The following is a 14622-nucleotide window of genomic DNA, read 5'->3' as shown; positions in this document are numbered from 1 at the left end:
CGTGGCTGAAGTGGCGGGAAAACTGCTTTGTTCTGTAACTTCACTGTACTTTCACTGTCCGTAACACTTCACTTCACTGAACTGCACTTTCACCAGTCCCGTCGTTTACCGATATCCCTAATTCATCCGGTTTTGCGGAGGACCATATGTTGCGGTAATGACCGACTTCTGATGCGTTGATACTCTGGTAATTTAAGTTAACTGTTTTACCTTAGGCGTAGTTCTACCAGATCAATAACACGGTACATCGATTTAGATTTTAGAATATTTATAATACTAAAGAATACATATTGGTATGTAGAACCGTAATTACAACTGTCTAATATCGTAGATAATAGGAGACGCGCGCGTAGTATGTTGCACGGCCGAGCTCACATGAGCAAGTCAGTTAGTCTCTTCGCTGCGCGCGCATGCGCCGCAGACGGCTCGCAGCAGAATGGTTTCATTCCCGAACACCTGCTTTTCTTTATATCATGTGAGTTAGCATAGGAATCTACAATAAAAGAGCAATCTGAAACTGCACTAGTTGAAAAAGTCAAAATTTGTACATTCGTGATTTTGACATTGGTGCAATAATATAACAAATGTTGATATACCACTTTACAGAGACATTAGTATATATACAGTTGCATTACGATAGGGGTTGCATGGAATTCCTTCTCCGTACGGTTTTTAAGCAGGAATTTACAAGACGAACTTAAAGAATAAAGCGTACAAACTCCACAAAATTCAAAATACGCAAATCATACAGTGTTCACATTAGGTTTGTTCCATTTATATTATTGGTGGCCTCTCTTTGGTCATGTAATACTTGTGAGATTTACTTCGAAAGCCATGCAATATTTATAATTTATAGTTTGAGTTTGTTTTAAAGTTCACTTTATGCACAGAAAGGCTAATCGGGTCCGGGCCTATAGTTTAGACTGGGATCGAGACCAACATGTGAGTCCACCGGGTATCTAAACCGGGACCCATTGATTACGAGGCGACGACGTTACCCAGGATTTTCGTATACTATTTAGTAATCAGTCCTCATCTTATAATCTTTTCCTACCTTTGACTTTTTTTTTTAAAAAAAAAGGAATACTGGGTCACCAACTTCCCCTTGGGCACGCCACTGACGCCATCCGAGAGGCACTTGCGTAATGCATTTGTATTTTGTTTACAGAGTCTAGATTTTCTAATCGCGACAATATACGTCACTCCGACAATTTCCCCTCCCATCCGATATGTCGATCTTCTCGGCGGAATGTTATGCTATCTATAAAGCATTAAAATTTGCCCTGCAGTTACGACTCGATCATTCTTTAATTCTCACGGACGCATTGAGTGTACTTCAAGCGTTAGCACGAACAGGTCGGGCAGCATATAAATTAACGGTATTTCCCTATCTTATTCTCCGATTCATGCTAGACCTTCAACAGCAGGATCTGTCAGCGACCTTTACATATATTCGAGCCCACAGTGACCTCAGTAAATATCAAGATCGCGTTGATGTAATGGCTAAACAAGCAAGAACGAAAGAAACTGTTACCCCGATGCGCCTGCCGTACACTGACCTCCTCCCACGGGTAAAAATCAAAGTACAACAACAATGGGACGATTGGTGCACCCAGCAACTCCTCAATACCAATACATATAGATGGCATGCACAAGTCGGCAACAAACGTCCTTGGTTTCAACACATTAATCTACCCCGTGCAGTTTTAGTGTTTACCATGCGAATGCGTACAGGTCACGTTGTCATACATCCCAGTTCATATACCGTGCCTGCAACTTCCTGTCAGTGTGGAGAACCTATACAATCAACCACACATTTGTTTTTACAATGCCCAATTCGACAACAACATCGCAATACTCTATACAAACAGTTACAACGTGTGGGTATCCCATTTCTGATGTTCCTTTCGACTCTACGAACCACGGTCTGATGTCATGTGGATACTGCACAGCTTTGCAAGAAAACACAACATTGTAACATAAACAAACAGATACTTGGAATGTCAACAAACTTTCTCATTACAAACCAAATAGGACCCCTGGCAAGAAATCGCTCATAGGCGGTGTGTGCCAACCAAAGAAGAAGGAAGGAGGCGAAAAAATACAAAACACAATGTCTAATAGTTTCACAAATAGTGTTTACCAGTATTATCATCTCACATGAATTATTCTGTTGATTTTTTTATTAATAGTACAAAGGTTAAAAGCATTTAAAACCTCTGGATAATTATGTCCACAATAATATGTTCAGCAACACAGCAGAAGAGGACAGAGGGTGAACAGCGGGTACCATCCCTAGTTTGAATAGGGTGACCAGACATATACATTAAAAAAAGAGGACAGAGCATAGTGAGAAAGGATAACAAAGTCATAGAAAAGAGGACACCGCAAAAAATGGCAACTCATTTTGCCATTACTTAAGCCAGTCTCACACGGCAGTTAGGTACGTCTTCACTTCGCCATCGACTTGAGGAGCACACTGGCCAGCTGAAGTAGGAAGTAGAAGAAGAAAGGCAATAGATTAAAGACAGCTTAAAGAAGACAAAGATTCGACCAATACAGCTGAATGATTGGGGCGTATATTTTATTTCTTGACTGAAGAGCAGTGGCGGCATCAGGATTAATCATCTAGGGGTGCTGGGGGGGGAATAGGGGGTGCGATGCTGAAAGTAAGGATAACATGAAAAACACGCATGCAACCTTTCAAAACTGGGGAAGCAAGGTGCAAAAACTGGGGGGGGGGGGCAAAGACAGTTTGCTTTCCCTTGGTAGATAAGGTTTAGCATAGTGCGGGGACAAAAAGCGGGGGCCAACTGCATCCCTAATCTCCGCCACTGATTAACATAAATTACTGACGAATGAAATTATATGTGTGAAATATATAACTTTGGATTCACATTCACATTTTCCACGGAAGTTGTGCTCCCTTGCCCTCCCCCTGGACGTTATTAAGTCTTATAATCCAAGAAAGTAGTCATACAGTGTAAACATTCAGATATACGTTGCAGTCTTATTGAATATGTAGTGAAATACAAAATGAAATTATCCTTGCCTTTAAAAATAAAATTTTTGAACCTTCACTTCAGAACAAAACGCGAAGTGCACAACAACATTGCCTTCGTTAAAATTCCCTCTGCCGCACTATCCCCAACAACGAACTGTAAAATTTCTTCGTGAACATTTGACCTCTTCCTAACAGTTTTTGAAAAAGCCTTAATGGTACTTTTACCAGACATGGAACCAGTGGCGGCGATTGGGTTCCAAAACTGGTGGGGGGGCAGTTTACTTTCCCTTAATAGATAAGGTTTAGCATAGTACGGGAGCAAAGGTGGCAAAAAGTTGGGGCGGGGGGCAACTGCTGTTCCCTCACTCCACCTCCTAATCGTCGCCATTGCGTGGAACAAATCCATAGAACGTATTAGAGTGAGATTACTTTCGTAACATCTCTCGCTGTTTTGCATTGGCAGCTTTGGAGCGAGTCATAAGTCCCGGAGCAGCCAATCAACAAACGAGCCGCTGGCGTCATCTCTACCCAGCACTTATCGCTATCCCTGTTGCTCGCGCTCTGGACTATTGGTCGGCTCACTAACTGGACTCGCGCGGTCAGCTGGAGTTGTTATGAAAAGAATCTGACTCTAACAAGAAAGCTGCCCTTCACGTTACAACTCACATTAAATAATTTCTCGAGCACGACTTGGTGATACCTTGAAAGCAGCTGAAAATTTTGTTCCAGTGAGAGGAAGAACAAGTAGGCGGAAAATAAACCGTGTATATAGGCAATTATCGAAAACCACAAACAGACCACTTGAAGAAACAAAAGAAGGGAAAATTCATAACAACAATGCTGACGAAAGAAAAAAAACGGCCGGTAATCTTTATAGAGGTTGCCGCCAGTACAGGAAAGTATGTATATCGATATCTGTTTCGGTGCTTGCCTGTTGCATAGAATAATAACAGTCTACTTCAGTACGTAACATTCGGCGCTCAATATGACGACATGGCATAATATGACACTTTAAGGGTTAGTGTTTCAGTTGAACGTAGAGGGTGCGGAATAAAATTAAGGGGTGCGCTAGCACCCCCTCGCGCCCCCCTGGTGAGGAGTCTACTAATTATTATTGTTTTAAATAAGTAGTTCGTATGCCTAAATTTCGTACTGTCATACTGTTATTTTGCTTTCACAACCGACGCGAATACTATACGTATGTATGTTGGCTGTAACAAATATGCTGTGCTCTATGTAGCACCGCAGTAAATTAATCTGCTAGTGTTATAATGATATATAAGTTATGAATTGTAATTAGTTCTTCATGGACTTCAAAGTTAATTTCACAATAAATATTTTTAGGAGCAAAGAAGTGTCAATGAAATATAAATATAATACTGTAACTTAATGTAAACACCACAATTTTCGCACTTTGAATGTTGTGAAGTTTATGTAATTCAATTGAATAGTCCGTATTGGAGAAAATATTTCAAAACCGTACGAGAAGGGTTTCATTAGAATATACAACTTCTATCGTAATATACGGGTAATGCAACTTTATGCTAGTGTGTCCGTAGTGGTATATCAAGTTGATTGATTGATTGATTGATTTAGTTTATTTTACTTCGCGTTTTGTGCCTCTTGGATAATTTGCGAAGATGGGGATGAGTGATGAAATGATGAAATTGATGAATGGACATTCACAAACAACCAAGCCCGAGCGGGATTCGAACCCGGGACCCTTGGCGTCGCAGCGCGATGTGCTAACAACTTTTTTTTTTTTTGCTAACCACTTTTTTTTTTATTTCCTTTACTATTTACATCTGATTATAACAAACTTTTCATGATTACTATACAGGTTATTACAAACTAGGATATATTACATTTAGAAAATTCGCATAGACATTGTTCTTTTTGTTTGTCGACATATTTTGAAATGTGTGCCTTAAATAATGCACAAATTGTTCATGAAAGTCAACTTGCTGATAAGTAGAGGCAAACCAAGCATAGTGCCCCAGTAACCACAATACACTGTTCTGTTTCTTTTTAGGGAAATAACTAAAATTGGGAAACAGAAGATGATCAATTGTAATATTCTTCTCATTGGTACGACAGATGACACTTACGAGTTTCGCAACATATTTCCATGACGTAGCGGTTATTAAGCATTCACTGAGCTTATGCACTAAACTATCAGGCACGTTACATATTAAACATAATGATGAATCTGCCATGTGCAGATCATAGAGTTTCACTCGAGTCAGCAGTATTTGATGCACTATAACGAACCACGCCGATCGTATTCTTGTTGCGAGATGCCTCGCGTGTATATTTTTCCACACCACAGGCCAACGACCTTCCGGGTGTCTTGCAACTATCTTAACAGCCTGTTGAGACGCTACACGAATTCGTCTGTACATGTGCGACACCACTGGAACAGGCAGGGTAGGAGTTTGTAACAAGCCATAGCAGATCTGTACTAAGGTATCCCGGAGGTACCTAAGGTTGTGGGGGAGGTTAGTCACGTTTATGGGGGGATCCAACTGTATATGGGCCAAGCAGTCTCGAAGAACATGACTTGTAAGGCTATCAGGGCTCTGAATCATCGTCTCTATGTCCGCTTGAATGCGGAGCGCCTGGCTCTTGTGGTGCACGTGTGCAAGATTCAAGCCTCCCCCCGCATTATCTAAACACAAGGTCTCGTGATTTACACGTAACAACTGCCCATTCCAAACAAACCAGTTCACTGCACTTTTCAGCTTTGTTACATCCAGCATTCGCATCGGAAGTATTTTGGCTATAAACCACACTTTCGAAAGAGCATACACATTAACAAACGTGACTCGTGATTGCAAGCTAATGTTTCGAAACTTATTAATTTGTAGCACTGCTTTTACACTCCCAATCACTCGATCATAATTTACTTGTATCATTCCTTGCAAAGAAGGCGTAAATACTATACCAAGTATTTTTACAATGTTTACAACAGGGAAGTGTTGAACTGGTGTGTGTGGTGGAGAATTGTTTAAAAACATCAAACAGGATTTCTTTACATTTATGTGAAGACCTGAATACACCCCAAATTCTGTCGTTAGTTTATGAACCGTGTCCACATCAACAGGTGACTGAACTAAAATGCTGACATCATCCGCATAAGCTAGAACTTTTAGCGACTTTGACAGAATAGTTATTCCTTGTAACCGTGCTTCCAGAGAGGCAAGCAGGGGACTTAGGGAAATACAAAAAGCCAACATGGATAAGGGATCTCCCTGTCGGACACCTGTGACAATGCTAAGCGATTTTGTCAGAAACCCATTAATCTGTATTTTCGATTCAGCATTGTTATATAGCCCTTGCAGTGCTGAGAGAAAATTCCCCCGTATGCCCCTTTTGTGGAAAACATGAAACATATAATTATGGTTCAGCGAATCAAACGCACGTTCGAAGTCCAAAGCTAAAATCGCTTGATCCTTTAAATTTTTCTTATTATGATTACTGGTAACCACTTCACGCAGCGTTTGCAACACTGCATAAATGTTTTTTATTTTCACCATATACATATTGCATGTCCCCCACCAAGTTGATTGAGTGCGGCATTAAACGTGCAAGCATACATCGTGTGAAAATTTTATAGTCGTTGCACAGGAGTGTAATGGGGCGATAATGAGTGATCTCTGTCGGCTTTGCACATTTCGGTACTAATACTATAATACCTGTCTTGGAAGTCTTGCCCATTTTATGTTGCTGAAAGGCCGCGTTGACCCACTCAGTTAAAGTCGGCCCCACTAGCGTCCAAAATGTTTGAAAGAAGCATGTAGGAAGCCCATCCACACCAGGGGCGGAGAAAGGCTTTGACGCTTTCACCGCTTTATATACTTCTTCGAATGTGAATTCCTCATCAAGCTTAGTTCTATCATCATCGGAAAGTACTTCCGTAACTGCATCCACCACAGAATCATAATTTGAATTGGCAGGTTGGTGCTGCGAAAACATCCGAACATAATGCTCATATATTGTACGTTGTATGTCCTTAGGTGCTATGATTTTATTACCCGCTCCATCTGCGAGTTCAGTAATGAGTTTCCGTTGTGCATTTTGTCGTTCTTGTATCACGTGACTAATCGACACCGCTTCTTCAGGGTCAAACTGAGGCAGTCTACTTCGAATTTTTGCACCCATACGTTTGTGGGCGGTCATATTTAAGAGTATTGCTTGTATACGTTTAATTTCCGTATGAACCGGTCGTCCTGCCGATGCTTCTTCTAATAATTCACGCAACACACGATAATAAAAGTGATATTTATTATTCCAGTCACGAGACCTCTCTTTACAAAATGATATACAGAAACGTTTAACTGCCGGTTTTAGGATTTCATCCCACCACCGAAGGATGTCAGTACGTCGAAGGCGATGCGTCTCCCAAAATCTCCATTGCTCATGAAATGCTCCTTTAAATTCATCATCAGACAAAATGGACGTATTCATTTTCCAATACCCATATCCCCTAGGCACTAAGGGAAGATCAATGTTAATTGCCATTATCACCGCCAGGTGGTCCGAAAAACATGTAGGGGTGAGAGAAATCGAAGTAACTTTCTGACGCAGTGCCGGGGTAACATAGAACCGGTCTAGCCGGGACGCACAATTGTCTCTAATATAAGTATACCCCTGCTTATCAAAATATTTCTCTGTCCAAACGTCCACCAGTTTAAAACCAGACACCAATTTTTGGAGGGAATTAGATGTTGCAAAACCAGGACGTTGATCTTGTGGAAGCAAGACGCAATTGAAGTCGCCGCCACAAATGATATGTTCCTTTACACCTTGCAGTTCAGCCGCCACATCTGTCGCAAAAAAATTGTTCCTCTGTGATCTCTGATTTGTACCTGATGGGGCATATATATATTGCATATCCAAACATTTGCCACTTTCGCACATATAATTCTCCCATTAGGGTGACACACAACGTTAGTGATGGGCACCGTATTTTTCACGAGAAGCGCAGTCCCCGTTGCCTGACAATTTGCATTATTATATACTACTATAGATGGGGCAGTTCAAAATTTATCACTTGAACTTCCTGGAGAAAGGCTATATCGAGAGACGACTGGATAAAAAAGTCACCCAGCGCCTCTTGTTTATTCCTGTTTTGTAGTTTGTTAATGTTAATCGTGCCTATTCTGAGTGTTGTAAACATATCTATTGTAATCGTCCTACATGTTATCAGGGACGCTGTATCCCCCTTATTTCCAAGGCTCTCCTTGTAACCATTATACCCGACATTTACCCCACAATACAATAAGACCAATAGATGACAAAAGTACCACATCAAGGAAATGGAACAGAGTGGTACAAATCGTTGATTTTCTTTACAAAAAAGAAGAAACTTATATATACAAAAAAAAATATATACTCGATTACTCTATCATACCTATCAGTCCCCTATCAAAAGCCCTTCTTATAACCACAATCATTACACTCTTACAAAAAATTACTTAAACCTCCTCAACATTACTACTCAGTCCACGAAATCAGTTTGTGGAACATTTAGTACTATTAACACTGTTACCTTTAGGTACATTGCCTAATTTTTTTCTTCTAACTAACCTGTTTATAATCATGTTTAGTGTTGTCAGTATCCACTCCACTCTCTCGAAGAAATATTATAAAATGTACACCTGCAGTATTTTTCTTCTTTTTTTTTCTATTACGCACACGACAAATAACTTTGGATACTACACTAGGGGTGGTCACTCCTTCCTTTCTTCTGTTAGTGCAGATACCCATAGGTGTGGACTCAGGACTCCCCAGATACCTGTGGATGTTGAGGCAGAGCTCCCCCGAGTTTTTTCTTCTTGCTTATTGGCGGGACGAATCGTGTTCTGGATCGCTTGTGTCTTGAAGAGCGTCGTTGTCCTTTATCCGTGTTAATTGCCGGAAATTCATCCTCTGTTTTCGATTCATCCCCGGATCCACCTTCTGTGCCGGTGTCTACTTTCTGGAATTCTATCTTCTTGTGTGCTTCATTTCCGAGTTGTGAGGGAATTCCTGAGGTGTGTTGTACCTTGTCAGGTCCATCTAGTGTTGTTAAGGGGTTGGAATTGGAGCTGGAAGGTTGGCTACTCTCTTCATTTTCACCTACACTTTCACCTTGTTGTTCGTTATGTATTTTGTCTTTTTCGGTGCTCTTCTTTTGGCTTGGGTCGTTTGGTGTTAACTGTGTTTGACGCTCTGGATCCGTAGCGGGTGTCTCTATTGTTTCATTCGTGAAATGGGGGTTGGATCTATGGCAATTAACCTCTTCTCTTGATGTTGTATTCGAGTTTTGGGGTCTTGTCAGTACTGGAAGTACTGTAAGTTGGGATACCATAGGGATCGTTCCAGTGGTCAAATTAACAGGGACTCGTCCAGTTCTATTAATGCGGGGTCGTCGCGAGGGGCATTCTGAGAAGTTATGTCCCTCCAAATCACACCCACTGCACGTACGTACTTGACCAGAATAGGTTACCCAGTACCTGTCTCCTTGTATGGTAATGTACGAAGGGATTGCTTTGCGCAGGGCAATTTTAAACACAATGCGCCCCGTTCGTGTTCTATAAATATGTTCTTCTGAATACTTCTCTTCCTTTACGTTCAGCACTTCACCATATTCACTAATTACATTACGAATCGCATCGTGGCTTAATTCGTCTGGCACTACATGCACACTTACAAAAACACTCTGCTGGTCTGCCCATTCCACATCTATTTTATGCCGTCCGTCTGCATCATAATAGGGCACTTCAGCTCCATAATCATTTAATAATCGCTCACCCACAACTTTCGTTACAAATTTCACAAATACACAGTTTCGATAGTAATCAATTTCAAAACTTTGAACTTGGTTCGATGTCACACCGTACGTGTTATGAAACCACTTATGTAAATCCAGCGAAGTAGGTCTAGATTTTACACTACGAAAAATAAATTTCAACGTATTTTGTCTCTGTACCGGCATGTTTGTCTTCCTTCTAGTCTTTCTCACTTAGCATGTACGTACTACAAAACAGTGCTTGCTCAATTCAACTCAAGAGTATTTTGCCTTACCTGCCACACGGAAAACAGCGAACGCGAAAACACAATCTGCACGCGGCCGCGTGTGCAGCTAGACTGCAACAACTCGGCCACAGGGTCCGGCGGTATATCAACTTGAAATAACATATGTTGTATACTCACATTCACTGCCAAGGTTTACATGTGTTGCATTTTTCAACAGTGTCAATGTTATTCTCTCATTCTTTTAAGAGTACACATTACTTTCCAAACTCTTCAGCATCTAAACTTGCAAAGTGGTATACAGTGTTTGTGCTGTGGCCATTTTTAAAGATGCGATTTTGAGGATCGTGTGAGACCCCTTTTGCTACCTTGGCGAACTGAAGACGTAAAAAAAATCTTATGGTACGTAGTTTCGAGTCGGAGGTGGGTCGGGAAGTGGGGACCTACTCAACCACCGTGTGAGACTGGCTTTACAATTTAATCAATATAAAAAAAAAATACCAACATTTTGCTCACAGATAATTCTGATGATTTTCTCAATAATTTCCTCTTACCATTAAGCAACGAAAGCAAACTCCTAATCTACTATTTAACACATGACAATCATAAATAAGAATATCTATAGTTTGAAGCACAGAATGTTACTCTTTTTCCAATTCTTGGATATTAGAGTGCAATATCCCATAAGTGAATGCAAATGTAACAAGTAAGCTTCACTTTAACTTATTTCCAAAAACCGAATTTAAATAGGTAGTTTAGATTGGATCAAGAAATATGATTTTAATGCCAGGAACATTTCTAGGACTCTTTCAACCGCAGGGAAAAGTGGCAGCCACCTTACACTTTACCTCATATTTGTTTCTTCCATCCTTTAACCCTAGAACACTACCGTACGTAAAATTTACGTATGCTTCGCGCTCAATTCCCTTACCTACCTCCCACATCGCACCCACCTACCCTTCCGCCTATGGTATTCCTCGGGCATTCTGTCAGGCACGTGGCAGCACTGTGGTAATGAGGGCGGAAGCACTGAACGTCTTTAGTTTGTGCGGTATGTGGGACTCTGTACGTCAATAATACGTAGCGATAGTAACAGAAGAAAAATCTTTCACGTAATTTTGACGTGCATGTAGTAATAACGCCATTTGTATTCACGTAAGATTTGCATGAATTTTTCTATAATATCTCATTTTTCTATAATATGATCAACATCGCAGTAATCAATGGATACATTATTCAAACTCACAACTTCTACAACAAACAGTGCAACTCAGAAAAGAGACCATTCTCACGAATTCAGTTCATGCTTCACCTCCATGAGAACTTGACCAAGATCTGGCAGGAGCAAAGGCTAATAAATCCGGGACTGTCACAGGAGTTAAGAAAGTCAATTTTGAAGGTACTGGGGAAGGAAGAGACAAGTACAGTAGCAGCCACGTCACAAGGGAACAGAACTACAGTTTCTGGAACTACAAGAACAGGAGGATGACAACTACGTACTGCTCCTGTGGGAAGTCAATTTGTGGAACACTACTGTACGTAAAATTTACGTATGCTTTCCGCTCATGCTTTCCTACCTCCCACCTCGCACCCACTCACCCCTCCACCTAGCAGTCCCTCAAGTTGTCTGTCGGACATAAGGCAGCACTTTGATAAGGAGGGTGCAAGCGCTGATCATCTTGATTTGGTTTGTTATGTTGTGCACTGTACGTCAATTTTACGTAGCTATGTAAACAAGAAATATCTTTCACGTAATTTTGGCATTTGTAAATTCGATTTGAATACTTAGATTTTGAAAACGAAAGTTTAGAAGCATGCACTATTTTCTTGTAAGACTTTAAAATTACATTTGTTCCTTATTTACAACATTATGAATATTATTATTGTTTGCTTTCCATTGTTCGAACTTTTCGCCTTCATTCTTAATGTACGAACGGGCTTGTCAATCAAGATCTTCTCTTAAAATATTCTATGTTTAATAAAACCATGTTTATACATTTTAAAATGAAGTATAAAATTCCAATATAAGGAAAAATAAACAAAATAATGTTCACAATGAATAGAAATTTGTTTTCATGATGTAGAGGTTGTTTTAAAAATAGATTCCTTCATGTACGTAAAATTTACGTAGCGGTAGTTACACTGTAATATTGGAACACGGTAGTGTTCTAGGGTTAAAAGCTGGATATTTTCTTGCGAGATCATTGTTGAATTTACGCTTTCGCTTCGTTACTTCATAAAAGTATATATTACTTAATAATCAAAATTCTCACTACGCGTTTCTGTATAGAATGTGTACGACTCGAAAATGAACTGGCCGCCCTCTGTGGCGGAGTGTTAGCACACCATGCCACAACGACAGAGGTCCCGCGCTCGAATCCCAGCCTAGGCATGGGTCTTCTTTGTGTGTGTCCCTTCATGAAAGTCATCATATCATAGCTCATCCTCATCTTCACGATTAGTCAAAGTGGCAAAAAAGTGAATGAAAATAAACCATATCAATCAATCGAAAAGGAACTGCTCAGATTATATGTCTTTTGAAAGTCTCAGATTGCGAAGCAACGAGTTAGAATAATACGAACTAATGACTTAGGAGTGTGCGGGACAGAACTGTTTTTGGTCGGGACGGGACATTTTCTAAATCCCGACGTTCAGGACGGGAAAAATTCGCAATTTCCAGACAAAACCGGGAAATTTTCTGAATGAGAAATGTTAAAAATATCCCGACGCTGTGAAAATCACGAATTTTACACGTCATTTCTCCATTTTTTGGTTTCGCGTGAGACCAAGAACGGTTCTAGTATATTGCAGGATCATTGTTATTATTTATTATTATTGCTTCTCCAAACAATAGCCGGTCTACAAACCGGGAGGTTCCGCAGTATTTGCAATCAGATAACATAATGCGGTTGAACTTGTAATTCTTGTGATGCAGGTTAGGTCAAAAACATGGCTATTTGCACCACGGTTACAAATAAAGTTAAAATTACCAAAGAAAACACACTGCAAAATTACGGACAGTGGAAATATGAGAAAAGGCTGCAGCAGTTGTCTGCTTCCAGCATTGTTAATAGACAAGGATTCAAATTAATGGACCTGCAACAAAGCAGATTTGGCCTTCCTGAGATATCTGGAAAGACTTCATATAATTCAAATTTTGAAATTGTAGATTGAAAACATAGACAAGGAGTGCTGCGAAAGACAGCAGATTAAGTGTCTATGCAAATTATCCTAGCGCTGCGGATGCTTTATGAGAATTCTCTTAACTGGGGAAAGCATTAGTTCACGTTTCCTCTACTTTAAGTACTTCTGTCCCCCTTGAGATAAACAAAAATCTGCGAGTAGCCTTGCACTTAACAATCGTGCGTACTAAGTAACAATAATCGCACGAAAATTTAAAATACTGTAAGGTATGCTCAGTATGACTGAACTGTGTTCTTAAAGTACAGAACACTGTAACCTAACCTTTCGTTTTCTGTTAGCATACACAAATATCGAGAAATTTATGAACAACATTTGTAAACAATGAAATAATATAACTAAGATAACTACATTGTACTTACGTTTCAGGATTCCATGATGTGAAGCGTTTGAATTCTTGGTTCACGATGTCAGTCATCCAAATTTCGTAAGAATCATCATTGGGAGTTCCTTGTACTGTTGGTTTCGATGGAGCACAATCTGTGTGTGGTGTCTCTTCCGAAGGCATGTATAGCTTTTCCCTTTCTTCATCATATTCAAAGTCATTGTACTTAGCCAAACGACTAAATGGTATGACACTGCGAACTGTTCGAGGACTCCGAATTTCTTGTTTTGAGACGGCAGCCAGTAGATCAGAAACAGAGACCTCTTCATAAAGTTTCTTTACGAGATTATGTTGAAGCCATAAAGACTGATTAGCTTGTTGAAAATTGTCCGGTCCACTGGATTTCCAAACTGGATCAGAATAAAATGCCACATTATAAATTGCACTTTCTGGTATGCTCGTGTTAAAACTGACTGGCCCCATGGTCACACATCTTCCGTAAAAGAAAAACTATAAAAGCTAAGTAGCGAATTCAGCTTTGTTTATAAAGAGGTTGTTTGTAACGCAAACTAGCCATTTTTAAACGACCGTTGCGTACAAATTAATGTAATTCTATTGTTACGTAGGGCATGGGAACAGCAACAATGCCAATCATCAGCTCTTTAACGTATTCCAATTGAAGTTGCGGGCTTTTTTTAAAAAATAAAACGGAAAACTTTTATTTCAAAATCAGCTGTTAATGCTTGTCGACTACCATCCGCCCTACCGTTTTTCTGCTTGTTTAAAAACTGAAGACAAATAACGTGTCACTATTGCCAAGTGTACATTCTTCAAAAATAGCAATATTCCCCCATAGGTTACTTGAATGAAACAAAGCGCCAAATAAAATTTAGAGGATAAAAAAGTAACTTATTGCTAAGCAGTAGTTGGTCAAATTAAGAAAGAAAAGCATATTTATTTTTATGGAATCATTTTCAGTCCATAAGATTTAAGGTTACGATTTTCTTCTTATCAGTTCTTTATATATAATGTCGTGTATATCTAAGGTTAGATTAATCACGGACATGGATAATTG

At 39.9% G+C, this 14622-nt stretch overlaps 1 protein-coding gene across 1 annotated transcript in view; it reads right to left on the bottom strand.

Annotated features, from left to right (window-relative positions):
- LOC145980358 (uncharacterized) overlaps positions 1 to 14286 on the bottom strand; it is a 53428-nt gene extending 39142 nt beyond the window's left edge. Inside the window, exon 1 of the mRNA XM_083113410.1 lies at positions 13585 to 14286. Within this exon, the coding sequence (XP_082969536.1) occupies positions 13585 to 14030 (446 nt within the window). The 5' untranslated portion in view covers positions 14031 to 14286. The remainder of the gene's footprint in view (positions 1 to 13584) is intronic.
- Positions 14287 to 14622: the final 336 nt, after the last annotated feature.

This window comes from Lepisma saccharinum, chromosome 27 (assembly GCF_977018435.1).
Source record: "Lepisma saccharinum chromosome 27, izLepSacc3.1, whole genome shotgun sequence".
NCBI classification, from domain to species: domain Eukaryota; kingdom Metazoa; phylum Arthropoda; class Insecta; order Zygentoma; family Lepismatidae; genus Lepisma; species Lepisma saccharinum.
This window is presented reverse-complemented; position numbering and strand designations above follow the sequence as displayed.